Source organism: Macadamia integrifolia, chromosome 13 (assembly GCF_013358625.1).
Source record: "Macadamia integrifolia cultivar HAES 741 chromosome 13, SCU_Mint_v3, whole genome shotgun sequence".
NCBI lineage: Eukaryota > Viridiplantae > Streptophyta > Magnoliopsida > Proteales > Proteaceae > Macadamia > Macadamia integrifolia.
In genome coordinates, this window is record NC_056569.1 from 21,702,047 (window position 1) to 21,715,170 (window position 13,124).

General features: G+C 38.2%; 1 protein-coding gene across 1 annotated transcript; it reads right to left on the reverse strand.

Moving 5' to 3' along the window:
* Window positions 1-1,149: 1,149 nt before the first annotated feature.
* Window positions 1,150-11,905, reverse strand: LOC122058623 (transmembrane protein 50 homolog). Its single transcript, XM_042621260.1, has 4 exons — window positions 11,611-11,905; window positions 11,434-11,521; window positions 3,708-6,056; window positions 1,150-1,264 (listed from the first exon to the last, which is right to left on the reverse strand). The coding sequence occupies exons 1-3, from the start codon at window positions 11,741-11,743 to the stop codon at window positions 5,861-5,863; spliced, it is 417 nt and encodes a 138-aa protein (XP_042477194.1). The 5' UTR covers window positions 11,744-11,905; the 3' UTR covers window positions 1,150-1,264; window positions 3,708-5,860.
* Between the last annotated feature and the right edge of the window lie 1,219 nt (window positions 11,906-13,124).

The following is a 13,124-nucleotide window of genomic DNA, read 5'->3' on the forward strand; positions in this document are numbered from 1 at the left end:
ATACATTATGGCCCTCCCCAGACCTTGCAGTGGCGGGAGCCTTGTACACTAGGGACACTCTTTTTATAAAGTACAACAACAACAACACAACAAGAGAAGGCCAAGGCCCACTGCCCACAAAACTCAAAGGACACTACGTCAAAGGATAAAGGCCCGTATGAAAGAAACGTAATTGAGTTTGCAGACCTTATAGTGCTCTGATAAGAATTATTCATTAAGAAGAAAAACTTTCATCCATAAAGTTGGCCTAGAAAATCAGTTTTAGCTTGTTACAACCGCTTATCCTAAAAGCTCGAGCTAATATTTAAGGGCTAAACAATGCATATCAACACACAACACCACCCGACACAAGTGCAGGACTAGTGGACCACACACACACAGAGCTCTGCATGGACACCATCACGTGGCACCTAGGGTGTACAGAAATACAATAATACATAACACAAACCCCTCGCTGATGGGGACATCAAAGTGTACAGGCGCAAGAAGAAGAAGAGGCAGCCATCTTTGTGGCTGGAAGAATAGAAAGAAGAAGATCTTGTGGGCCCCAAGCTCGATCCAGATTTTAGAAGATCTTAGAAGATTTTAGAAGATCTTGTGGGTCCCAAGATCGATCCAGATTTTTAGAAGATCTTAAAAGATTTTGTGGACCCCACCAAATCTTATTTGATTCTAATACTTTGCTTTAAATCTAGTGATATTTGATTGTCTTACACAATTAGGAAACTAGGATTTCTTTATATTGATCTATTAGGTAGTTTTTATTTCATGCAATTGAATTTCTAAGTATCTTATTATTTTTGGAAGTTTATTCTCTTTAATTGTAAGGCCATTGGCCATTGCTTATTTTCAATGAATGTTAATTGAAAAAAAAAGGCAAGAGCAAATCCCCACCCCTCTCATGGTTCTCTTTCTCTCTCAATCTCGACTTTTCTCACCTTCTCTCTCGCCTCTTTCCTCCCATACTCTCTCGGCTCTCTCTTCTCTCTGCTTTCTTGTCTCGCCTCCCTCCCCTTCTTTTCAGTCTTATTTCTTTTCTTTTTTTCTGCTGCTGCGTTAATACTGCTGCACCTGCTGCTGCGTTAATACTGCTGCACCTGCTGCTGCGTTATTATAGTTGGCTTTGCTGCTGCGTTATTACTGCTGCACCTTCTGCTGCGTTATTACTGCTGCACCTGCTGCTGCGTTATTACTGCTGCACCTGCTGCCTTACCCCACTGTTGCTGCAACATATTTCTGCCGGTACAAAACTGCTCTGCTGCACCTGCTGCCTCTTCCTCACTGCTGCTGCTACGTACTACTACCGTTAAAATACTGTTGCCGCTGCACACTGCTGCCTCTACATCACTGCTGCTACTCTCTCTACAATCGGCTGGATGTATCTTCTTCAACTAATAGTGAACTACAACCTCTTTATTTTGGAGGACCTTGATCTCTTCTTCTCTCCTCAGATCTGAAAAGCAGTATGGTAAAGTATTAAACTAAACCCTCCCCACCTCTCTTAATCCCTATTATATATATTGCAACCCATTGACGTTGAAGCCTGCCTTTGCCCCTTGTTTATGCCTATTTTATCGATTGTTTGCATATCCATTTTGGGTGTCTAGATGGATTTGTGCTGAACCTAATATTTGTATGTCGTTTGTTCCCTTCCCCATGCCCCCACTTGAAACTTGAGTAAGAATTTATGTGTTTTTCCGTCTAGATTAATATTGCTTTTGGCTACTTTGTTTATTAGTCTCGTTTTATCTTGCATGCTTAATCGTGTTTGCTGAGATTCTTTGGTCTTATTTACCTAAGCCCCTTGAGTTAACCCTACCTAGTTAGTTAATCTTGTAGGAGACCTAGTCACCCAGAAACCCCCCTACATCAGCTTGGACAAAAAAATAAGACATGTAAACAATAAACACGATTACCATACAACCTCGGCAACTGTTATATTTTCAATGAATGTTAAGTTCACTGGTCATTTTTGGAGGACCCTATGGCAGATGATGGGAACGAAACTCCGTTTCTCCTCAGCTTTCCACCCTCAGACCGATGGCCAAACCGAGGTTGTCAATAGGAGCTTAGGGAATTTATTACGTTGCCTTATAGGAGAACACCTTACCAGTTGGGATCGAGTCCTTAGCCAGGCCGAGTTTGCATATAACGGTTTTAAGAACCGTACCACTGGTCTGTCCCCCTTTGAGATCTGTTCAGGATACCAGCCTCTGGCACCCATAGACCTTATCCCAGTCGTGTCTAGTTCTAGGACCTCCCAGTCAGCCGAATCTTTTGCTCAGCATATACATGATCTGCATGCAGGTATAAGGAGACAGATAACACTGAGCAATGAGCAATGAGCAATACAAATCGAAGGCAGATGTGCATAGAAGGCTACAAGAGTTTCAAGAGGGTGATATGGTGATCGTAAGAATCAAGCCACAACATTTTGTTAGGGGAAAAGGGAGCAAGCTACATGCTCGTAGCACAGGTCCATTCAAGGTACTTAAGAGGATAGGTGCCAATGCGTATGTTCTTGATCTTCCAGCCACATGGAGATCAGCAATATTTTCAATGTTGAAGACCTAGTCCCATACCATGGTACCTCTACCTTCACCTCTTTTTATCCTGATGACCTTGAAGACTTCCCTTTCAACATTGATGAGACTTCTAAGTCAAGCCAACCACTTCCCCCCACCTCGTTACCACCTGTGCCTAAGGTCACGAGGAGAACTGAAGAAATTGAGGAAATCCTTGATGAGAGGATTGTGTCCACACACACTGGAGGTTCTAGAGAATTCTTGGTCAAGTGGCATGGACGTCCGAAAATTGACAACACCTGGATCACAATGCAAGAAGTCCAACAACTCAACCCAGACCTATTTGAGTATTACATGAGCATTAATTCACCAGAGGTGAATTCTTCCAAGCCGGGGAGAGTTGATGGGGACATCAAAGTGTACAGGCGCAAGAAGAAGAAGAAGCAGCCATCTTTGTGGCTGGAAGAATAGAAAGAAGAAGATCTTGTGGGCCCCAAGCTCGATCCAGATTTTAGAAGATCTTAGAAGATTTCAGAAGATCTTGTGGGTCCCAAGATCGATCCAGATTTTTAGAAGATCTTGGAAGATTTTGTGGACCCCACCAAATCTTATTTGGTCCCAAGATCGATCCAGATTTTTAGAAGATCTTAGAAGATTTTGTGGACCCCACCAAATCTTATTTGATTCTAGTACTTTGCTTTAAATCTAGTGATATTTGATTGTCTTACACAATTAGGAAACTAGGATTTCTTTATATTGATCTATTAGGTAGTTTTTATTTCATGCAATTGAGTTTCTAAGTATCTTTTTATTTTTAGAAGTTTATTCTCTTTAAGTGTAAGGCCATTGGCCATTGTTTATTTTCAATGAATGTTAATTGAAAATAAAGCCAAGAGCAAATCCCCACCCCTCTCACGGTTCTCTCTCTCTCTCAATCTCTACTTTTCTACCCTTCTCTCTCGCCTCTTTCTTCCCTTACTCTCTCGGCTCTCTCTTCTCTTAATCTTCTTGTCTCACCTCCCTCTCTTTCTTTTCAGTCTTATTGTTTTTTTTTTCTGCTGCTGCGTTATACTGCTGCACCTACTGCTGCGTTATACTGCTGCACCTACTACTGCGTTATACTGCTGCACCTGCTGCTGCGTTAGTACTGCTGCAACTGCTGCTGTGTTATTACTGCTGCACCTGCTGCCTTACCCCACTGCTGCTGCAACATAATTCTGCCGGTATAAAACTGCTCTGCTGCAACTGCTGCCTCTACCTCACTGCTGCTGCTACGTACTACGGCCGTTACAATACTGCTGCCGCTGCACACTGCTGCCTTTACATCACTGCTGCTACTCTCTCTACAATTGGTTGGGTATATCTTCTTCAACAAAAGTGGACTAAAACCTCTTTATTTTGGAGAATCTGGATTTCTTCTTCTCTCCTCAGATCTGAATAGCAGTATGGTAAAGTACTAAACTAAATCCTCCCCACCTCCCTTAATCCCTATTATATATATTGCAACCCATTAATGTTGAAGTCTGCATTTGCCCTTTGTTTATGCCTATTTTATCGATTGTTGCATATCTAAGTTGGGTGTCTAGATGGATTTGTGTTGAACCTAATATTCATATGTCGTTTGTTCCCTTCCCCATGTCCCCACTTGAAACTTGAGTAAGAATTTATGTCTTTTTCTGTCTAGATTAATATTGCTTTTGGCTACTTTGTTTATTAGTCTCGCTTTATCTTGCATGCTTAATCGTGTTTGCTGAAATTCTTTGGTCTTATTTACCTATGCCCCTTGAGTTCACCTATCTAGTTAGTTAATCTTGTAGGAGACCTAGTCATCTAGGAACCCCCCTACATCAAGCCCTCAAGTCACTCTTTCTGCTTCATCAGTGTTCCAACCATTATGTAAGATCCCATAAATGGAAGCAATGACCTCATGTCAGGATTTCCCATTCATCAAGGAACCTCCAATACAACTTGGCTAGCAAACACAAGTTCCTTATTTCTACATTGCCGATGTCAAGTGCCCCCTTCCTCAATAGGCATAGTTACAGTCAATTGTCCTGCTGGATGCTAATAACACTCTCATACTATGTTAATACATTTAATTATTTCAGTGAAAACAAATGTAGAAGTACTAAATTTTATGGCAAAAGTGGAGCAGAATGGCCATTGTGCTGATTAAGAGATGCCTAAGGGGCATATGTATGGATGACGTGCTTTTTATCCAATTTGAACCATTGGAAAGATACGCTGCCCATCTGCAACATGCCAAAAATTGTGGTCCAACTTTTATGGGATATTTCCCCGTGTTTTCAACAGTTAGCTGTCTTGATCATTTCTTCAAGTCTCAACCATTGTTCAAGGCTTTCTATTTGCCACATGGCGAGCTCTTATTGTCTTGAAATTTTACATTTGTATAAAGAAGGGTGGGGCCAACCTAAGCACTAAATTTGTGTTATTTAAATGTGTCAAGCGACAGTTATAAGCCGCCATTGTACAACCCAGGTAAAAACTGGAAAGGTTCACCAATGTCTTAACAATTTGGCCATTTTAAACATTGCTCAGCTCTCTGATGAATATTAGATAATTGTAGATTTCGGATTTTATTGCAAATGCTTTTGATTTCCTGAACTTTGATGCCCACAAGAAGTCCTTAAATCCTTTTAAGTCAATAACTCAATCTTTTAAGAGAATAATCATTCTTCCCTATATTACTCCGTGTTTACTGTTAACCTCATAACTCTTTCTTGAAGGGGAAAGTTAAAAATTAAATAAAAGGTTCCATACATTATGCAAAATTTAATATTTGAGGGGAATAGTAAATAGGGACACAGGAAACATACACAATGCAAACATCCTCGTCAATTCATACTGTGCAGACATGAAGCCACTTCATGGGTAGACCAATGCAAAAACTGTATTGGTCAAGCAATCATAAGCATAGTAGTTTTAACTTTTAAAATCTAAATACGACGTAATATTTACATGGAAGTTTCAATTTCATACATATATAAAGAACCTACCTATATTTTTTAATTGAAAAATTCTTTTTAAACTAATTCATCGTTCCATTCGACAGATAGGAAAATGACAAGCACACAATAACCCTTTGATAACCAAACATACGATTAAGTATATGTCCAGTTATACTATTAGGATCATAAAAAGGAGATCCAACACCTACCAGCAACTTTTATATGTTCACTTTGCGCTCCTTGTTTAACATTGCAACCCAACTCAGCAAATTCTTCTCCAAAAAATTCATAATGATATTATAATTAAGAAATAAGTATATGTACAGTAATACTATTAGGATCATTTACTGAAATAACTCCAGGAGATCATGTTGATGTGAAGGCAATTAAACAGCAAGTAAACATGTACCTGATCAATACAAACACACATTGCAAGACACCTGCAACGCCTGTCCACACAGAGGGACCAGATTTCACAAGTGAATCTTGTACCAATAAGCCCACGGATGCCGCTAGAGATACAAATGATACAACATAAGCAAAGAAAAGCCAAAGCTTCAATCTGCAGTCCAGCTACTGTGTTAGAGAAAGGGTCACTGAGTATTCACTGCAATTCAAAAATAAATAAATAAATAACAGTAACAAAACCAATCTCATGATGGTCCACACCCTTCTGTGGTTGTGTTTGTACACCAAGGGCTTTTGCAGGCCATAAAATTAGAAAGCGGGTTCGCTGCCCATAGTTCACTGGTGGTCACTGGTCAATGCGGCCAGCATCAGTTTTTGCTGTTGCCCAGTCCTTTTTCTAGGTAGCTAGCAAAAAGCGCTGACCACCCGCAATCCGAACATGCTGAACAACACCTGAGGTGAGGACAGCAAAGGCAAAAAAAACCCTTACCTCACATCCAAACATGCTATTTTGCCACCTATCCCTTCCCCTCCTCCCCCATCTTACACATGCATGTGCGTGTGTGTGTGTGTGTGTGTGTGATAGAGAGAGAGAGAGAGAGAGAGAGAGAGAGAGAGAGAGAGGGAGGGAGATTTCCATCAGTGATGCAACATTAATAGCAGCAGAAAAGATTGAGAAAAAAAAATAGTTTGGAATTACTATTTAATCCCATGCAAAATGAAGCCCAAATATAAAGTGTGTATCATTTACATTTAAATGGAGCTAAGAGTAAATCAACCAGTCAATTATAAAAGAACTACAAAGATAATTTCACTATATTTGAGATGATGAAATCAGACATGAACTACAGAAGTGATGAAATGAGATATAACCTAAAAAACAAACTCTAAGCTCCTACACATCATTGTTATAGCAAACACCAACAAATACGAAAAAAAACAAAGAAACATCCGCACAACACACAGAGATTTAACGAGGTTCACACACCGATGTGGTGTGCTACGTCCTTGGGCGAAGAAAAAGTTTCACTATGTAGAAGAGAAATTACACCCAAGCAGCGACGAGAAAACTCACCATGAAACCCTAGCTCGAAAAACCCCAAATTACAACTGCTTGCTCAACGAGACGATAGTACATTATATACTCCTCCAAGTCATGGGTCGACCCATCTAGACGCAGTCCATCAGGTTGAACCGTACCTTGGGGCCTATGCCCCAACACCCCATACAATCGGCCCAACCCCTCTGCTTCCATCACAGATTAAAAAAAAAAAAAAAATCTCATTCAGATTGCCACCAAAATATGTCGGAGCGGGTCATTCTTCAAAATGGGTCAAGAATTCGAGACAAACTTAATAATCATGATAATGTCATGGGTCAAGTCAACGACCAATGGTCCTCGTTCTTACTAACACATGAAGTCTCAAGACTGTCAATGCATTATAATCCAATACAGTTTAGAATTAAAAGCTATTAACTCCAAATGAAGTGGATTACAAACCAAAATATGCAATGTGCCAACAATTCATTAGGCCCAGAAAAATGCAAGGAACCTACGGAAATATAGATTGATCAAGTATTATGCAAATTGATGCTATAATGAATACTTGTAGTAGCTGCCACTGACATATTAAAGTTAACTAAAGTTATTAGTAGAAGTTTAAAAATACATCAGAAAAGAAAGTTAGCATTCTTCTTCTTCTTCTCCTTCTCTGCTATACCACCGAACTGTGACTGTCTATTTTTCTTCTTCTTCTTCTTCTTCTTCTTCTTCTTCTTCTTCTCTGCTATACCACCGAACTGTGACTGTCTATTTCATTTTCTTTCTTCTTTATTCTCTATTAACCGACTCTTTTTTTATTCTTATTCTTCTTCTTTCTCTGTTAATCAATTCTTTTCTTTTCTTTTCTTTTAATTTTCTTCTTCTTCTTCTCCTCGTCCTCGTCCTCGTCCTCGTCCTCCTCCTCTTCCAGGTCTTCCCCTTACTTTCTCTGCCATACCGCTGGACTGTGACTGTGACTGTGCCTGCCTTCTTCTTCTTCCACTTATTTACTCTGTTTTACCGCTGGACTCTTGACTATTTATTCATTTTTGTATTTCTTCTTCTTTCTTCTCTATCAATTTTCATGGAACAGCAGATCACCTTCTATACGCTAATCGACATAATCCTGGCTCAAGATTGATACATGAACATCATGATTCTTGACATCTTCAATAGTTCATTTTTCCATTTTCTTGGTAGCATTATGGGAAAGGTATGCTCTATTAGTATGATTTTATTCCTCTTTTTATACTCTGTTAGTCTATTAGTATGTAACCAACAACTTACAATGTTTGTAACTTCGCATAAGTGCACATGTGTGTGTTACAACATTTATAACTTTGTATGGTTTAATCTTCTTGTAGCACTTAAGTAGATTTATATAATATTTAGTATGTTATTTGGGCCTTTGGATATTATTTATACTTATAGCAATAAATAAAATGGTTACATAAAAAAAAAGAGTAAATTACATCCCCCTCCCCAGTACTTTGATCTTATTACAAATCACCCCTTGTGTTTTCAAAAATTAAATCCCCCTCCCCTGTCAGTTGACGGTGATAGTGTGGGGTTAGCTTTGAATAGTAAATGTTGATTTTAGAGTTATGAACAACCAAAAAAATTACCTATTTTACCCTTATTGCTTCTTAAAACACTTTTCCCCCAAATTGAAATGAGAAGAGTATATTGTGTTCACCATCTCCGGCGAAGGTGAGTTAGTGAAAACCTAATCCTAGTTCCAGCGATTTTGAAGGAGGTAGTGACCATCTCCGACGAAAGTGAGGTAGTGACCATCTCCAGCAAACGCGACTTGATTCCGTGCAGCTGCTGCTTCTGTTCTACCATACCTATTTACTTGCCAAAAAGGGATTGTTCAGTGTAAATGGTAAGGCCGTAAGGGTAAGCCACTAACCTCCCCGAATATGCCACCCCTATGATTCAGTAATCATCATTATAACCAGTATACCAAATTATTGATGGTTATCCCATCTTAATGGACACTTTGAGCAGAAAATAAGCTCACAGCATAGGGAGAACTACACCACCGATGTCTTTGGGAATGCAGATCCATCTCAAGAACAAGGCTAGGAATGGCAACAACGTGGGTTTCACCCATCCCATACCTGAACCTCCTTAAATAATGGCCAAACTACTTTGCGCTGTGAAACTTGCACAGGGTTCACGTGGACCATTGATAGACCAAAGAGCTCTCCTACCCGCCTCTTGGAAGAATATAAACAAATGAAAATCAACAGTATTGTCAATTGGAACAACCAAAAGCAACACTTGAAGTTCACCGGTTAGAGTCGGTTGTTACTTGAACATCGCCGGGGAAGAGGTAGACCGAGTGTTGCACTTTGTTCGTCGTTTGTCATTTGCTGGAGATGATAAAGATAGGAAAACACAAGGGGGTGGGTTGAAGTGGAAAGGATCTATCATCTATATCAGGGTTTTGTTTTGAAAGGGCGAAAGAGTTAAACCACAATACTGAAGGGTAATAATATGGGTATTATAAAAATATTGGAAAAACTTAACGGTATAAACTTAACGGATGGGTCTACAAGTAAAAACTAACATCCTACACGGGAGGGGGATGTAATTTCTGAAAACACAAGGGGTGATTTGTAATAAGAGCAAAGAACAAGGGAGGGTGATGTAATTTGGTCTAAAAAATAAATAAATAAGTAAATAAATGAATAAAGAACATTAGAACAACTAGGCACCGGCTTGCATCCGCCTTATCGCCTAAGCGATTATATAGGCCCTCCAACGCCTTGAACGCCTCGTCAAGGCGCCGCCTTATTTGGCATAAAAAAATTCCAAACCTACCAGAGACATTACACAAAGATGCCAGCCGCCTAGACCGCAACCAAACCACCTAGATACCAAGGTGGCCTTAGTTGAGGTCTAGGCAGTTGTTGCCTTAGCGCAAGATGCTAGCAAGTTTGGCACTTATTTATGCCAAACATCATTTAAGTAAATATTCATTTACTTAAAGATATTATTTATAAATAAGCAAATACCGCCTATTCGATCCAATAAACATAGTTTAAAATTCAAATTCCAAAAGGATAAAAATTCAAACCCCAGTCGAAGGACAAAAACTGGATTTTTGTTGTAGGGGGCAATTTTTAACTTTTACTGCTGGGGTTTTTCTCAATTTTGAAATTTTCATAAATCTTATCATAGTAAAACATTGCTAAAAACCAAAAGTGCAGTAAAATAACATTGTTTTTATGTCTAGAAATTTATTTCTATTCAAGACGATTTTAAACAACATTCACACACAAAAATAAGGTTTGACCGGAACATATTTCAATATAAATCAGAATTAAGCAATCTTGGATTTCTTGGAAAGTTGATTTTGTACTCTAAGTAGTACAAAAGAGTATCATGTAAAAATAAAATCATTTGACCAGTCAAACTTATTAAAAAACAAGAACAATTCTCTAAATCGAGCACAATTTAATTACTAATAGATAAGATCATATTTTCCAAGAACAACATAAACCAAATGTGAGACTGATTATACCAAGACAATGATCATTTCCAAGAACAATATAAACCAAATGTATGTTTTCATTGTTCAAACTTCCAATAGTTTGCTTCTTTAACTTCTGTTGTTTTTTAGGTCTATGTTGATTTTTTATGACTTGATGTGGTTCAATGTTGATTTTTTATGACTTGATGTGGTTCAATGTTGATTTTTTATGACTTGACATGTCTTAATGTTGACTTTGATGACTTGATATGGTTAATGTTAAACTTTTGGTGATATAAGGTACATATTGTATCATACTAAATAATGTTAGAAAAGAGGAGAAATAAAAAAATGACACTTGGGCACCTTGGGTCGCCTAAGCGCTTAGGCACCCCTCCACCGCCTTGGGTCACCTTGACAACTATGGTTGGCACCCATTCAAATTTCCCCACCTTTCTTCATAAACTTTGATTCCCCAGTTTCACTTAAAACACAGTTATCAAGAGAACTCAAAATGTTATAATTGCTAATCATCAATTCATTGGATCTCTCTTAAATGTAAGCCATGTTTCACGCAGTCATCACAAAACTTGCCTCCAAATGAAGGAGCAGAAATTTGTTCACAAATTTTCCAATTAATCAATGAACTTCTGATAATCCTAATTATGTGCGCATCCCAGACAATAAGTTGTTTCCTGCCAAGCAGAACCAAATCAAACCTACGTTAACAAGTAAGTGGAGAGTATTCAGACCCACTGCTTCAAAATTTGAATTACACCTAAAGCAAACCTCAAATTATCACATTTCAGTAATTACGATCAACAATCGCCTCTTAATTCAGCAATAGATAATACCCAAATGCTCTCAACAAGAATCAAGTAAGAAATCGACAATCTAGAGAAACCTAGGGACCCAAACACCATAGCAATAGAATCAGCACAACAGAAGACTGATAATAAAAAATGAAATTAGACATTAAAATATCAATTTTTCGAATAAATGACTAACCTCCACTCTCCTTCTTCGTAGGGAGAGTAATCAATGTCTTCTTTTCTGACGCTATTGAACATCAGAGCAGCCAGCGATGCGAAAATCCCTGTCAGAGTACAAACGAATTCGAAACCCTTAAAGATATACAATTAAATTAAATAAAAATTAAAAAATAACAAAGAGAGAGGAACAAACCAGGGAGGTAATGAACGAAGGAGACCTTGACGGAACTGCAGACAACGGCATCGACCCAGAACCACCAGCCGGCACCGAATACGGCACCGGCGAAGCCAGGACCAAAGATCGCCCACAGCTCTCCCAACTCCATCTTCCCTTCTTTTAAAAAATCACACAATCGAAGCCCTCTTGCTGCTATTTCTGCTAACACCACCACAGGAACCAGCAGAAGCAGCAAAAGGCAGGAGGGAGCGCGATGGAAAAAATTTCGCCCTTCCTCTTCTACTGAGGTTTCATCAATTAATTTCCGTCTTTACCCAAAAAAACACGTCCATTAAATTCAAGGATAGTTGTCGGGTATCGGAATGATACCGATTCGGAATCGTCTGCATCGGTCTAGAGTCCCCGCAAAATGAGCCTTCTTTTACGATTTTACCCCTGTTCCAGTATCCATATTCATTCCAGATTGGTGAGGTACCCGTTATCAGTCTTAGCCAATACAATATGATAAATACAATAAGACCGATCTAAATCGATACATGATTGGAAATAATATTTGCCATGTGATAAATTGAATATAATTGAACAAGAAGTCGGGACCTTTGCTCACACGTCAAGTTTTAAATGTAAGACGTTAGTTAATCCAATGAAAATATAAAGCTTTTCTATAATGAAATGGACAACTAATATAAAAGGCTATGTTTGATTGTAAGGGGAATTAAAAGAAATGGAAGGAAAGTGAAATTTTCATACTTAAAAAATAAATATATAATCATTATCCCCATGTGACTATATCATTACTTCAAATCATTCAATATTTGGTTATAAAATTTCACTTTACTTTAAATCCAAAACCTTTTGCCATAATATGTAAAATAAAAAATTACATGTAAAATGTATCATTACCAAATATGGTTAAAAAAATCAAGTAGTTTATATATAATCACATTGAATCACATGGGGTAATGATTATAAACATCTCTTTTAAATATGAAAATTTCACTTCCCTTCCCTTTAAATTCCCCTTGCAAGTAAACGGAACCAAAGGGATTATAATATACCAATATGGTGTATGATTGAATTTGGGTATGAGATTTTTTTTATTTTTATTGGTAGAAAGTATGAAATTTGACATATGAATAATCTAAATAATTTTCAGATGAGGCTCCTCTACGCCGTGAGAGAGTCGACAGTGCACATCGAATGGCTTAGAGGACCTTGGGACGTAAGTCTATGTGTTTCGATCTATGTCCAAATGCTCTAAGTCGTCGAATGTACCACCTCTACCACACCGTAGAGGAGCCATATCCATAATTTCCTAAAGATTCAAATGGTCAAAATTACCACATCACTCTTTCACATGTAATTTAGTTTTAGCTTAAACAAATTATTTACTCTTATGAGATCATAAAATACTATTATTTTGTTTAATGTGAAATAAGTTTTTAGACAAATTCATATGGATAAAAGTTTATTTTCACAAGTCACTAGTTCGAGTCATGCACACCAATTGGTCCTAGTGTTGTAGTCTA

What these genes read in the sequence shown, in the direction of transcription:
- LOC122058623 (XM_042621260.1), bottom strand. Translation starts at nt 11,743, where the DNA reads ATGGAGTTGGGAGAGCTGTGGGCGATCTTTGGTCCTGGCTTCGCCGGT. An exon ending in CTTCGTTCATTACCTCCCTG is followed by an intron (nt 11,522 to 11,610) that starts GTTTGTTCCTCT and finishes GTACTCTGACAG; the next exon opens with GGATTTTCGCATCGCTGGCT. An exon ending in TACGAAGAAGGAGAGTGGAG is followed by an intron (nt 6,057 to 11,433) that starts GTTAGTCATTTA and finishes GCTGGACTGCAG; the next exon opens with ATTGAAGCTTTGGCTTTTCT.